Source organism: Nannospalax galili, unplaced genomic scaffold (assembly GCF_000622305.1).
Source record: "Nannospalax galili isolate Female #2095 unplaced genomic scaffold, S.galili_v1.0 scaffold105, whole genome shotgun sequence".
Classification (NCBI taxonomy): domain Eukaryota; kingdom Metazoa; phylum Chordata; class Mammalia; order Rodentia; family Spalacidae; genus Nannospalax; species Nannospalax galili.
This window is the reverse complement of record NW_008354502.1, coordinates 133,642-149,204: the sequence shown is the minus strand read 5'-3', so window position 1 is coordinate 149,204 and position 15,563 is coordinate 133,642. Positions and strand designations below refer to the sequence as shown.

General features: G+C 40.0%; 1 protein-coding gene across 5 annotated transcripts in view; it reads left to right on the top strand.

Moving 5' to 3' along the window:
- Nucleotides 1–15,563, top strand: part of Slc44a1 (solute carrier family 44 member 1) — a 205,953-nt gene that overhangs the window by 122,172 nt on the left and 68,218 nt on the right. For all 5 annotated transcript variants that reach the window (XM_008851699.3, XM_008851698.3, XM_029555295.1 and 2 more), the window contains exons 12-13: nt 1,076–1,159; nt 11,035–11,172. In XM_008851699.3, the coding sequence (XP_008849921.1) occupies nt 1,076–1,159; nt 11,035–11,172 (222 nt within the window). The remainder of the gene's footprint in view (nt 1–1,075; nt 1,160–11,034; nt 11,173–15,563) is intronic.

The window sequence follows — 15,563 nt, the reverse complement described above, 5'->3', positions numbered from 1 at the left end:
TCTGTGTCTTTTGACTGGGGAGTTCAGTCCGTTAATATTTAAAGTTATTAATGAAAGATGGGTATTGAATCCGGTCATTTTTATTTCTGTTTACATTCTTGATATAGCTGTACTTTTCCACAGTTACACCTTCATTGGATTTCTTTAAGCAAACCCTTGGGTATAGTCATTCCTTTCTTCAGCTCTTTGTATTGTGTGCTGTATCCCAGAAAGAGTCTGGTGGGTGGTGCAGGCCCAGGGAAGCTGAAGGAGGTGGGGGTGGTGCCCCTGGGGCCCAGAGAAGGCACTAAGTTGTTCTCAATGAAAAGGATCAGGAAGTTGTATTGGTTCCCCAGGTGTCTGGGCCCCAAGACAAGGAGTGGGGCAGGGCTCAAACTGGGAGGAGAGACTGGCGGGGGAGATGGGAGGGTGAATGGGCCTGGGGGAGTCAAGGTGTGGAGGGTGGGGTGTGATGGACTTACCCCAGATAGAGGCCTGCTGGTAGAGAGAGGCCTGTGGCAGGTGGTGCAGGCCCAGGGAAGCAGAAGGAGGTGAGCGAAAGACTTCTTTTTAAACACAAGAGCACATACAACAAAAATGGAATTACATTAAACTAAAACCCTTCTCTACAGCCTAGGAAACAATCGAAAGATTAAAGAGACAAGATTTGTATAAACTATATCTTATAAAGGCTTAATATCTAGACTGTATAAGGAATTCCCTGCTTGACTTTGGAAATGACATGGATTTCAACATAGCTTAGCTCAAAATCTACCTCTTCCCTAGAACTCTTTCGGGATGTGATTTCCCAAGCCACGTTATCACTCTGTTCTCCACTCATAGCTGTACCACATTCTGATTCTAACCTTTTGATGTTTAGCATTCTTCCTCCCTTTTAGATTATAAACTCCTTGCTAGTCTTAGGTGCTTTATGTATATGCAACAATTATATTGAAGGAGGAAAGAAGTGTGTGGAGGCTTTGAAGTTTAGCTTGTGGTTTTTAATTTTTTATTTATTTTTCCAACACTGAAAGTCTTTTGTGTGGTGAGTCAGTTTTTTTTGCTCATTAATGCTTTCACTTTTTCCTTTGTCCAGGAAAATGCTTGTGCACGATGTGTGCTGAAATCTTGCATCTGTTGCCTTTGGTGTCTTGAAAAGTGCCTAAATTATTTAAATCAGGTAATATATTTAAATACTGCATTGAACTCTCACTTTCAAAAATTGGATTGCTGTTTATTCTTCCAAGATAAAATAAGTAAACTTAACTGAAAGAAATTCGATTTTTTTCTCAGTATTATACTTTGTACACTGATCAATCCTGTGACTGTGCTACTTCAATCCTCTTATTTTTTAAATTAGTGTGTTACTCGCCAAGATCCTTATTCTATTCATCTTTATTTAATTTAAATTTAAATTTTTTATGTGTATGAGTGTTTTACCTGCATGCGTTTAAGTACATCCATGTGTGCAATCCCATGGAGGTAAGAAGAGGGCATCTCCTGAAACTGGCATTATGGATGGTTGTTAGCTGCGATGTGGGTGCTGGGTCCTGAACCCAAGTCTTCTGCTAGTGCTCTTAACTGCTAAGCCATCCCTCCAGCCCTCTTTATTACTCTTAATTTTAATACATGGATAAAAACATCACTGGGATTCATCTTTCTGGAAAGATAGCTCTTTTCTCTTAATTCATATTCTTTTATAAGTTTTCCCTAAGAATCTGTACTTTAACTATTGTTACTGCATTTATACCAGTATTGCATTTTTAAAATTGTAATATACATTTTTTATTGAATTTTTGTGAGCATGCCTTATTTTAAATGCTGTTTGAAAGCTCTAGTATGTTGGACATCTGTTGTGCATATCTGTCTCTTTTTTAGAATCTGCCCCTTATTCAAAATCACAGTGTCTCTATAGAGATGGTTTTTTTATTAAAGTATTTTATCTATTATTTCTATTTTATGTATATGAGTGTTATGCCGGTATGTATGTAAGTGCACCCATGTTGTACATTGCCCATGGAGGTTCAGAAGGGGCCATCGGATCCCCTGGAACTGGAATTACAGATGGTTAGCCGCCATGTGGGTGCTGGGAACCAAACTTGGATCCTCTGCAAGAGCAGCAGTGCTGAACCATCTCTCCAGCCCCAGATAGTTTGTCTTTTGTTGTTGTTGTTTTGTTTGGTCAGTCTGTTAGAGCACTATGATGTTGGCCTGGGAAATACTATACAATGTTTTTTTCTCTGTGCATGCATGTGTGCGTGTGTTTTTGTGTGTGTGTACACACTTGTTCATATGTCTGTGTGCATTCATGTGTATGGAGGCTAGAGATCAATGTTGGGTGGTGCCTTCTTCTATTGCCCTCCACCTTCTTTTTTGAGCTAGGGTCTCACTGCACCAGGGGCTTGCTGCTTTAGTTAGAGCTGCTGGTCACCAAGTCCTAGGGATTCTTTGTCTCTGTCTCCTCAGTGCTGGGATTACAGGTACATGCCACTGTGCCCAGCTTTTTGTATTAGTTCTGAGGATTGAACTCAGGTCTTCAAGCATGGCAAGCACTTTACTGACTGAGACATCTCCTTAGCCTAGGAAGTGCTGTTTCTAAAGCTGGCTGGAGTAGCTACTTAGAGGATAGAAATTCTTAGGAATGTAGGTTGGGCCTCTCTGTCTTTCTGTATCTGAACAAGTAAGACTTGATGTAGTGTTCTCTTCCCAACTTAAAAAAAAAAATTGTTGTTATTATTAATAGTATAGTAGTATTGTGTGTGTGTGTGTGTGTGTGTGTGTGTGTGTGTGTGTGCGCGCGCGCGTGTGTACCAGCCAGCATGTACATATGGCAGGCAGAAGACAACTTTGTAGAGTTAGTTTTCTCTTTCCACCTTTACATGGGTTACATGAGGTTAGGTTGTCAGGTCTGCACAAGCATCTTTACCCCCCGAGCCATCTTGCCAGCCCTTGCTCCTCATTTTCATTCTACTTTTCCATTCCCTAAAAATCTATTCTAATGTATTGATGCCCCATCTCACAGGCCAAAGTGAAACTGACTTTCTGGCCATTCCCTCTGAGTGACTTCCTCTGACACTGCTGTCTCCATTCACTGCACAGTAGGAAAAGATGAGGCTGTGACTATCAACAGGCATGGCAGACTTTGCTTTACTGGGTTCTGTGACTAATGTGAGAACATGGGTAATCATATGTTCTTTCAGATCATAATGTTCTCCATAGATGGACAAGTGTTTGGAAGTGCGTTTGAAAATAATTAGTAACACCCAGAACAACCTGAAAAATTCTTCAAAATTTGGTTTGGGACCAAATCATCCTTCTGGGGGAGTTGGGGAGAGGTGGTAGATGTGCTAAACATCATTGTCCTTAAGTTCTGTACTTAGAATAAGCAGCTTTTCCTCAGAGAGACAGGCTAAACCCAGCTTTCTAGCCTTAGTTCCCACCACCTGCCCCAGTGCCTTTTTAATATTCCCAGGTGTTCCTAGAGTGACTCCCTTCCAACACTCAACTTCGTGCCCCTTGAGAACACTAAGAAATGGAAACGTCCTTCTCTGTCATCACCTGTAGATTACTGAAGAGCAGGAATCTTATTTTTCTTTGTCTTCTCAGAAGCTAACAAAGTGTGTGATGTATCTTAGGTGATTTTCAAGTTACAACAGTGACTCTTGAGGTTCAAAAAGGCCGTGATATTAAACTCCAAGTAAGAATCTCATAAAGAAACAACACAGCTTCAGAGAAGGGAGAGAAAAACCACATGATGTCAAGATAGCCCATGGCCAGTGAGAACTTCCTGTTCCCAGCTTACCTGTATTAGTTAGCTTTTGTGTCATTGTAACCAAAACGCCTGACAGAAACAGCTTAAGGAAGGGAAAAGTTATTTTGGCTCATGGTTTCAGGAGGTTTCAGTCCATCATGGTGGAGGCTGCTCTTATTATAGCAGGCCAAGCTGTGGAGAATAAGGCCCGAGCCAAGAGCTAACTAGGACCTTCAAGGACCCACCCTAGCAACCTACTTCCTCCAGCTGGGCCTTGCCTTCTGAAGGGTCTGCAGCTTCCAAAACAGCACCAGCATCTGGGAACAAGCCTTCAAAGCATGTGTTGTCCATTTGGATCTTCATTTTCTAGACATGATATTTGATATTTCAAGGGCTGTATTAAAACAGTAATAACCCAGCTGGGCATGGTAGCTCACGCCTTTAATCCCAGCACTTGGGAGGCAGAGGCAGGTGGATCTCTGTGAGTTCAAGGCCAGCCTGGTCTACATAGTGAGTTCCAGGACAGCTGGGGCTACAGGGAGACCCTGTCTCAAAAAGACCCCCCACCCAAAAAAAAGAGCAGTAATAACCCAAGCATGGGCAAAACTTTAGGGAGAATTCTGCCCTTATACTTAGTATTGTGTTTGGGACTATGAAACACAGGAATGTGGTGAGTAGTTGCATGCAGTGCTTCATGGCTCCTGTGTTGTGTGGAATGCTTCATTTGAAACCATATTGAAGATGTTAGAAAGCTTCCTGTTGTGAAAGGTAGAGCCTAAGTATCAGTTTTCTACCACAGAATGTTTTAACCACCCTCCTTATAAGATGCTTGAGAGTTGGGCTAGCACCTATCTGTTTGAAGTATGTAAGATGTGGGGGACCATGGCAGTGTTGAGAAATGACCTCCAGACACTTTCTCCTGTATTATGAAACCCCGGGGTGTAAGAGTGTGTTGGTGATGCCATACATCTGTGTAGTTGTGACCTTGGTGGTGCACTGCCAGGAATTGTGCAGTTACCTCACATTTTGCCTCCATTCTGAATCACTGTGTTCTGAACATGAAGTTTTCTTGTTTCCATATGCATAGGATTGGACCCAGACTTTTAGAACCTTGTCAGGGTGGTATGCCGTGGTGAGAGTTCAGATACTGATGATGTATTTCAGTATCAACAATATGGGATATCACAGTGAAACCTGTGTCTCGGTTTCCTCCCTCAGTAAGTAGAGAAAAATTGGTAATAGCTATCTTCATAAGTATTACATAAGGATGAAATACAGGCCAGGTGATGAACTCCTTCTTATCTGGCTCTTGGGTACCCAGCACATGTTGTTATTCTCCCGCTCCCACGGTTTCTTTTCTAAGATTTATTTTTGCTCATAGTCATGTATATGTGGGTGGGTGTGGGTATGCACATGAATGCAGATAGATGTGGAGGCCAGAAGAGGGTGTTGGATCTCCTAGAACTGGAGTTACAAGCAGTTGTAAGCCATCCTATATGGATGCTGGGAACTGAACTGAGGTGTCTGCAAGAGCAGCAAGTACTCTTAACTGCTGAGCCATCTCCTTAGTCCCTCTCCCCTTTTTTTCTTTTTAAAAACACACTCCTAATCTTGCTTAACAGTAGTGATTTACTCTAAAAAAGACGTGGCAGAGATAATTTAAAAAGCAATTCTAAAAATCAATTTTCTCTAAAGATCATCATAATATAAAAATACCGGAGTTTAGAAAGCCAAAACAAGAGCAAAATAGACATTGTGTCACCTCGCTCACATAGTTATCTTTAAAGAGCTGGGCGTGGTGGCACACACCTTTAATCCCAGCACTTGGGAGGTAGAGACAGGCGGATCTCTGTGAGTTCAAGGCCAGCCTGGTCTACATAGCGAGTTTCAGGACAGCTGTTTTTTTTTTTTTTAAAAAAAAAAAAAAAAAAAAAAAAAAAAAAAAAAAAAACCTATTAACTTGGAGGGAGGGCTTGTAGTATTTGATTTAGTGTGGTAGTATTTGATAATATATGACCCTTGTCTGTGGATAATAATGGCATATGTAGTGCTTATTATTTTGAGGAAGAAGAATATCTGCAGTGCTCTGAGCACATACTTGGAACCCAGCATGTTCCCAGCAAATGGAGACTCATTCTATAATCACATCCACATTCTGTACATTTTGAGAAGTGGTTTTTATTTGTCAGCGCTTTCAAACTTTGTCTTTTATGGTGTCCTACTTGATTTTTATGTTTAACAAGGTTTTCTTACCTCAAGATCAAGTAACTTTTTCCATTGCCTTTTTTTGTTTGTTTGTTTTTGAAACAGGGCTTCCCTATAACCCCAGCTATCCTGGAGTTCACTGTGTAGGCCAGACTGGCCTTGATCTCACAGAGATCCACCTGCCTCTGCCTCCCAGGTGGTGCTGGGATTAAAGGCGCACACCCTCTTGCCTGACTTTTGCATTGTGCTTTTTAATAGACTTCTATGGGCTTCCTTTTTTTCTTTTTTGGTTAATACTTAGCTCTGATATGTCAGAAATTCAGTCAGTTGCCCTAGAGTTAGTGATCAGTGTCTCATGCTGTGAAATGCGCATTTAGTTACATAATAAATTCCTTTTTGGTTTTTTGAGACAGGGATGTCAGTTTATAGCCCAGGTTGGCCTTGAACTTGTAGTGATCCTCATGCCTCAGCCTTCCAAATGCTGGGATTAATAAATTCCAATATGTCACAACTTGAGTCTGTGCTAGTACAGATGTTGTTTAATCTGCATATTTTATGCTGCTATAATATTTAAGTACTGTAGTTTCATTATATATGTTTAAAATCTTATGATGAGGTTCTATTCACTTGTTTGCTCTGAAATTATCCTGGACTAGTTCATAGAGCACAGTGAAATAATGATGTAAATTATAATGCCAGCTAGCCAAGAACACACCATAGGTGCTAATCACCCATTTAGAATTTTGCTTGACTTAATACATTTCAGAAGAGTATTATGTCCCCTTGTGTTGACTTATGCTATCCTGCTCTTTCTCCTGAGATTTGCATGCTGCCTATGGAAAGCCTTAAGCAGGGCTGGAAAATTCATCAAACCAAGGGGGCAGTTCAGGGAACAGAAATGACAGTAGGGGGAGGGTGTCTAAGGAAAGAGAGAGTGATGGAGACTAATGGGAAGTTCATAATTCATCTAAAGAAAGCAGTCACTACTTAGATCCTCCAGTCTGTAGCTGTGTGAATTTGTAGATAATCTCTAGCTTTCCCAATTTTCTAAGGAAAAAAACAGAATTCTTAATGTTTCTATTTTGTCTCCTGCTACTAAAATATATTGAAAACTAATTTAAAAGCAAAACCTGCAAAGTTTGAGGATTCATTGTAAATAAATAGTTCTTAGGGCTTTGCAGGGTGGTTGCCATGGGCTCCAGTTTGCTGCTACTGCTGTAGACAGCTTATGGGGTAGCAGTGAGGAGCAGAACTGAGAGGCCGTTTATTATTTATAGTGTAGGTGCTAGAATTTTGCAGACAAACAGTGAACTGTGAACTGCTCATGTTCTCTGGGTGCTTAATGTGACATGAAGGTGGTAATATATCTAGTCTAACTGAATCCACTTTTGGTGGAGAGATTATTACAACCAGAACATGTTTTTCTTTGGTTATTGGATCACTGAGGTCTTGTTCTCTAACACCATTTGGAGATAGCTTTTTCACACTGTGTGCTGGCAGATGCTCTCCTAAAATCATAAAGCTTTTCTCTGTGAGCAGGGTTTATAATGGATGATATTTTGGTGTACTACAATATATACCATAGATCTTACGAAACATAGTCCATGTTCATACATTATCAGTTTCTCTCTACATAACTGTAAACAAAGCAGATTTCCTGAGTTTTAGAGATAAAATTGAGACTAACATCTTGTAACAGATCACTTGTCTTGGAGAATTTTACCTAGCTCTTCTCATTATCTCACACTCCTCTCATGTAAGTATGTACACATTTTTGTGCACTTAAAAAAATACGTTTTAATTGATAATATTCAAGCAGCATGGTCCTCTATTCCTACCAAAATAATGAAGGAATAATAGTTACTGTTTATTTAAAGATTCACACATACACGTAGTATTGCCCAGAGCACATTTTCCTTCTACCATTACTGTCCAGCTTGTTCCTGTTAAGTGAATCATTGTATTGGGCACAGACTAATGTTAATGTGTGGTGCTGTCTGTGGGCATATTAGCTCAGTTGATAAGGAAGGCTGATGAACTCCTGAAATCTCAACTAAGTCATCTGTAGCAGAAAGCTCAGGACAGTGACCATGGAAAACCAGAGAGGACCCAGAACTTTGTGAGAACCTTAGCACGAACCCTTCTAGACTGATAGATAGGAAGCAGAGGGAAGTTGCTTTGGTATGCTGTGACATAGTACATTTTCCTTCCTAAAAGAGGTAGCTCAGCTTGACTTCTGAGTTCATGCAGCTCATCTTCATGTCCTGGGATAGGTGGAAGGGCTTGTACAGTGTCTGTGTTTTCAGTTATAGTGAAGACAGTGAAGTTGTGCGGATCAGAAGGAATATTGCCAGGAAGGATCCATTTCTACGAGGATATAGAGTTGATGGATAGAGATGAGTGCGGCCGCTTCTTTGTCTCCACCTAGACGTCTGCTGTATGAGCAGCAGATGGGCAAGAAGAAGAGAGGAGGAGGGGGCATTCCCACATGCTCTCAGATGTGCTTGTAGCTTAATTTGCAAGTGTTGGAGCCTCTGCTGGAGACAGCTGAAACGATGGTGACAGAGGAGACGGGCATAGGGCCTCTCTTGTCCTGCATGCTGTTTCAAGAAGGTTCCTGGTGGAACTAGAAAGGGAGGGCATTAGGGTTCAGCCTGACTTGTTCCTACAAGCCTAGTTGATTTAAATAGATTGTCCTGTCCAAGCATTGTGACACAGTCTATAATCCTTGCACTTCAAAGGCTGAGGCAGGAGGATTGCAAGTCCAAGATACTATCTTGGGTTACAGAGTGAGTTCCAGGCTGGCCTAAGATATACAGTGAGATGCTGCCCCCACACCCATGCACATATGGGCAGCATTAATTGGACTTGGCGTTATTAATAACAATTTTAAAAAGAAGACAGGAGGGAAACAGGGTCAGGGGCACTGGAAGGAATGTAAGGTGGTGGTGGGTGGATATGATTGAAATACATGTGTAAATGTATGAAATTTCAAAGAGTAAGTAAAATATTATTTTAAAAATTAATTAATGAGTTGCCCGATTTTCTCAATTCTGGATTTATAATGCTTTTTAAATCAGACTATATCTCATAGTCAGTGTAAATTGTTACTATGGGAGAGTATTTTCCCCTGAAAATTTGTTACTAACTACTCCTTTAGCCTTTTTGACATATCTTAAGAATATGGAGGAAAGGGCTGTGAATATGATTCAACAGTAGAGCACTTGCCTAACAAGCACAAGACCCTAGGTTTAAGCCCCAGCACTGCAAAAATAATAAACAAACCAACAGACAAACAAACAAATAAATAAAGGCATTTCTCTTCAAAGGAGTTACACTCTAGATCACTACAGACCTCTATTAGTTAAATATTGAGTTAAGAATTCGCCAGGCATGGTAGTGTATGCCTATTCTAAGCACTGGGAAGGTAGAGGTAGGAGGATCAGGAATTCAAGGCTATCCTTAGCTACATATTAAGTTTGATACAAGCCTGGACTACAGGAGACCCTATCTCTGGCTAAATAAATAAATAAATAAATAAATAAATAAATAAATAAATAAATAACAGGTAAATAAGTAAATAAATAAGTAAATGAAAGGAAGGAGGGAGAGAGAGAGAGAGAGAGAGAGAGAAGAAAGAAGGTACTGTAGCTATAGCTTAGTAGTAGAACACTTACCTAGCATGTTTGAGGCTCTATGTTTGATTCCCAGCAACATGGGAGGAAATAAAAGGAGGAAGAATTATAATAAAAAATGCTAAAAGAATAGAAGTTCTGGAGGGAATTATTAAAATCGAAATTTGCATACATGGCCTGTGTTTCAGAAAGGATAAGAAAGGGGTTTCCATAGACTATAAGTGGGGTTAATATAAATCCTCAGCAGTACTGCAGAACAGAGATCAGCCACTTTTTTTCTGAAAAGAACCAGAAAGTATCTTGGCAATATGGGCCGTGTAATCTCTGTCGTAAATGCTTATATCTGCCAAATAAGCAAGGCATTGTTCCAATAAAACTTTATTTACAAAGGCAACCAGCAGGTCAGGTATGGCTATAACCTTTAGGTGATTGTTTGACTGTTCTTTCTGTGGAATAAATGGCTCAATGGGTATTTTTGTAAATACTTAGAAAACTAGTGAGCACTGGGAGCTGTTCTGTGTTCTTTGAGAATAGGTCTGGCTGGAACAATGCCTTTCCCCAGCAGGGTTACTGTTACACAAGTTCCAAAGTATAGTTTATTTTTACCTCTCTGATGTATTGTAGAATGTTTCAAAAGGAGTTTTGTGGAAGATAGAAAAAATATGGAGTACTGCAGTTAGATGGTTGTTCCTGCTGTCTTATAACTGATAAGACAGGCTGACAGATGACAGTATGAGGGAGCAAATAATGAATGAATGAATGAATGAATGAATGAATGAATGAATGAATGAACGAGTGAGTGAGTGAGTGAACACATGCATGCACTAGCTAACAGGAAATTTTAGTATGATTTCTTTAAAATACTTGTATATTTTCTTTTGAGATAAACATTCCAATATATTCCATCAGTATCTAGTCCCAATTTATATGATGAAATTCTATGTTATTACAGTCATCCTGAATTCCTTGGAGATAATTCCATCCTTGCCCTTTGCTGAAGAAACTTAAGAACCATAGGCAGTGACCTATTTGGTACAGTTCTTTCTCCTCAGCTGTGAAATGTTCTGCATCTTGAACAGCAAAGGAATGGTTAACAGTGTATCACTAGTCCCCCTACTCATGAATTTGAGATATCCAGAAAAGGTGAAATTCTGTTTGATTTTTGGAAGACAGGGAGGAAGTTCATGGATATTGAAAAGGCTTGTATATGTTCTTACAGGACCCAAATTAAGCCAGTTGCAAAGAAGCTCTTTTTACCATAGCAGGTTTTACTTTTCTTCTTTCTTCCATTTTGCCTCTTTGTGTCTCATATTTTCTGTGCCCAGTCTCAGTTTTGTTTCTTTTTTCATAAAAGTTGTGGTTTTGAATGAAGTCATTTTAAAAAGCTGTTCTGTAACCATGCATGGCTTGTGTCTTTTGAAAGTATGTTTCTGTTGACTGATGAAAATCTCTCCTTTTGTCCAGAATGCATACACAGCCACAGCTATCAATAGCACCAACTTCTGCACCTCAGCAAAGGATGCCTTTGTCATTCTGGTGGAAAATGCTTTGCGAGTGGCCGCCATCAACACAGTGGGAGACTTCATGCTATTCCTAGGCAAGGTAAGGCCAAGTATATTAACAGAGACAAATATATTGTCTGAGTAAATGTTTTGTTTTTTAATTTACAAAATATTTAAGCCCACATAAAATTAGAAGTGATTTAATATGTAGCAAGCACTTACAATACCTTTAATGTACATGAGGTACTTTTTAACTTTACATATGTTATGTTCATTTAATCTTCACGATACATTTGTAAGGTAAGTTCTATTATTCTCAGTTAACGGATGAGAAAATGGTGATACAGCAAGGCAAAGTCTATGTTTCTCTGTATGTATTTTGAACTATAAAGAATCAGATGCTGGGTATGGTGGTGCACATCTTTAGTCCCAGCATGTAGACTCAGGGGCAGGAAGATCTCTGTGAGATCAAAGCCAGCCTGATCTACATAGCAAGTTCCAGGCCAGCTAGGGCTACAAGGAGACTCTGTCTAAAAAAATGAAAAAAGGAAGACTTAAGAGAGCTGGTGAGATGGCTCAGTGGGTAAAGGCACCTGCTGTGTAAGCCTGGTGACCTGACTTCAATGTCTAAAGCCAACACTGAGGTAAAGGAGGAAGACGTCACAGAGTTGTCCTCTGACCTCCACACATGCATTAAGGCACTCTCGCCCCCACCCTCACCCCCTTGCGACATGTGCACACACTAATAATAATAATTTTTTAAAGAAGAAATTAGGGAACTTGAGAGATGGCTCTGTGGTTAAGAGCAATCCCTGCTCTTGCAGAGGACCCGGGTTCAAATCCCAGCTCTCACATGTCAATTAACAACTGTCTGTAACTCAAGTTCCTGGAGATCTGACACCCACTCTGACCTCCACAGGCACTGCATGACACAGATACACTCACAAACATGCAGGCAATACATTCATACACATAAAATAAAAATAATAAATAATAAATTTTTTTAAAAAGAAGGAATTAGGAGGGCTCCAGGTGTAGCTCAGTAAAACACTTATCCAACATATGCAAAACTATGTGTTTGCTAGCCAGCGCCATACACAGAGAATTAGGAACCACAATTGGGGTAGAACTGGGTGTGGAGCCTAAACTCCTGGTTTAAATCCTGACTCTTAATACTGGTTGTGTGACCGTTTATGGGGGTAATACTAGGGACACAGGAATAATAATAGAGCCACACTTCTGGTGTCATGAGGCCCACACTGGATAATATAAGCAGGGCATCTAGTACAGTGATTGATACGCTGTTAATTCTGGGTGGATGTTAGCAGTTTGGGAGTGAATATTAGATATTGTCATATATAAATTCTTTTAAAGTAGAGCTATTAGGGGATGAGACCTGCTTTCCTTAGATGTGTCTGAGAAAAGAGTTTATTCCATGCTGTCAAAGTCTATGAAATCACAACTAGCATTACATTTAGATTTCATTGTATCTGCATTTAAAACAAAAAAATATTCAGAAAGTTTGAAAAATGAGGAAAGAATATTGCATTAGTACTAGTGTTAGACTGCTATCTAGTGTTTGTGTTCTCTCCCAGGGATACGTCACAGACCTCTGTTTCTGTAGTAAAACAGTCATAGCATACGCACCTCCTGGGTCCATGCCTTCCAGTTTACAGTATCATACACCTTTCCCAGCTTGCCTTGATAGGCTTCCTATTTGCTCATGATAGATACAGTCAATATCCCATTAAACACTATCCGTAAATGTTTTCCTACTAATGAATACTGAGGTTGCGCCAGCCACTGTCCTTTTAAAATGTCTTTTAAGGGAAAATTCTTTGATTTAATAGAAGCATATTGAGCTGTGTCATTTGAAGTATGTAGCTTTGTAGGTAAAGACCATCTAAAATGTAAGGAGAATTATTTGAATATTTATAATCAAGTTTACATCATAATAAATTTGTTCTTGTTGTATTTTTACACAAGAAGACATTTTTTATAGTAAAGATAGAATGAATTAGTCTTTTTTAAGATCCTGACACTGCTCTTTTTTTTTTTTTCCTGGGCTTTTTGAGACAGGGTCTCCTTGTAGCCCCAGCTGGCCTAGAACTCACTATGTAGACCAGGCTGGCCTTGAACTCACAGAGATCCGCCTGCCTCTGCCTCCTGAGTCCTGGGATTATAGGCATGTGCCATCACACCCGGCTCTCTGACACTGCTCTTGACTATAATAGCCTATATGGTATACAATTGATCTTGCAAGGCTCTAGAGTTTTTGCTTACAAATTTATAATTTATTCCTAGAGCTAAAATAAAACAAATCTCACATGCACGAGGGGGAGGGAGGGAGCGGGGAGGGGAGAGAGAGAGAGGGAGAGAGAGAGAGAGAGAGAGAGAGCCTTTTTTAAAGGTAAAACCATTTAGAAGAAAAGGGGAGAAAAATTACATTAACTGGCAGTGCTGGTTCTCCCCAAGCAGGTGAGCCATTACTGTTTAATCTTCATTTCGTAGCAAAGGGAACCAAAGTGTTGGGAAGTGAAGGTGGCTACATTTTGAGAGCTAGAATGTGGCAGAGTTGGCGCTCACCCTCGGGCCCGGCTGACTTCTAACTGCACTGTCATTGTTCCAACTAGCATTAAGTCTGTCCTTGGACTTTAAAAAAAAAAGAGCCTTTTTATTTAATGATTGCAATGATGGCAGAACTATCCCTGTAAATGGTTCTAAATACAAAATAAATGTAGCATTATTTATTATAGTGGCCCTCTGTAAAAAATGTGATAGTGAGCAGTAGGGAAATGAGGGGTTTAATAGCCAGACTGTTAAGTGTGTTCTTGTTAGGAGTTTATAATATGATGAAGAAATATATAACTCAATCAACAAAAAGGCTGAGCAAAATTACTAGGCTGTCACAACACTGTTTAAAAATGTGTGTTACTGACAGGACTTGAAGCTTGGTGACACAGCTTGTACTGAGCATGTAGGAGGCCCAAGCTTTGATCTCCAGATTCACCAAATAGAAAATAACGATAATGTGTAATGAAAAAGAAGAAAAGCTAATTATCTCAGAATGTCACTGGTGGTTGGTTACCTTTGGATTTTGAAAGTATGGACAACTCCACAGCCTTCCCCATACGTTTCATAAGACAATGTTCTCCCTATTTAATATACATCCTTTCTATAAGGAAAAATGCATAAATAAGAAATACATGGTTTTAAATTGGCTTTGAGTCTTTTTAGTGTTCTAGTGACCTGTCTGAAAACTTTCCCTTTAGGCTTATCGTAGCCCTTCGTTCATTCCACGAACAGAGAAGGGTTTACTAGTACTGCACTACTGTCGGTCTTCAGTGCTAGTTGGGTGTTAGCCATTAAGCACAATTTAAAAGGAAGGGAAAAGGGAAGTTTGGTAAATTTTTTTCACTTGGTATTATGAGCATTTTAGTTTTAGCAAACATTTTCTAAATATGGTTATACAATTTTTGTATCATTTACTTGATTAATTCTCTCTCTTTTTTTCTTTTTGGTCCTTTTGAGACAGGGTCTCCCTGTAGTCCCAGCTGTCCTGGAACTCACTATGTAGACCAGGCTGGCCTTGAACTCACAGAGATCTGCCTGCCTCTGCCTCCCAAGTGCTGGGATTAAAGGCGTGCACCACCATACCTGGCTATTAATTCTCTTTTTTAAAAAATTATTTTTCGGGGCTGGAAAGATGGTTCAGTGGTTAAGAACACTGACTGTTCTTGCAGAAGACCAGGGTTCAAATCCCAGCACCCACATGGCAGCTAACAACTGTCTGTAACTCCAGTTCCAGGGGATCTTACAGCCTCTTTAGTCCTCTGCGGGCATGGGAAAACACGGGTGCACTTACCTATGTGCAGGCAATACCTGCATACACATAAAATAAAAATAATAAATAAAATTTAAAAAAAATTATTTTTATTTTATGTGTATGTATGTATTGTGTACATGTAGGTAAGTACACCTATGTCATGCAATGCCTGCAGAGGACAGAAGAGGCTATAGGATCCCCAGGAACTGGAGTTACAGACAGTTGTTAGCTGCCATGTGGGTGCTGGGATTCAAACCCGGGTCTTCTGCAAGAACAGTCAATGTTCTGAACCGCTAAACCATCTCTCCAGCCCCAATTCTCTTTTTTTTAACTTAAACTATTCTCAAATTTTTTCTAGTAAGGTATGTTACAGTGACACTTCCTTGCAACAATCCTCCTCTATTACTTATGGCTGGCTTTTTTCAGACCTAGAATCGTAGAAGTGGAATGACTTAGAACTCTTTGTATTGCCAAATTCCTTTCCAGAAAAATAAAATTTTAATAATAACATTATTGGGGCCTGGAGAGATGGCTCAGTGGTTAAGAGCACTTGCTACTCTTCCAGAGGACCCGAGTTCAGTTCCCAGCACCCACATGGGGACTCACAAGGGCCTATAACTCCAGTTCCATGGGCTCTGACTCCCCCTTTTAGCCTCTGTGGGCAC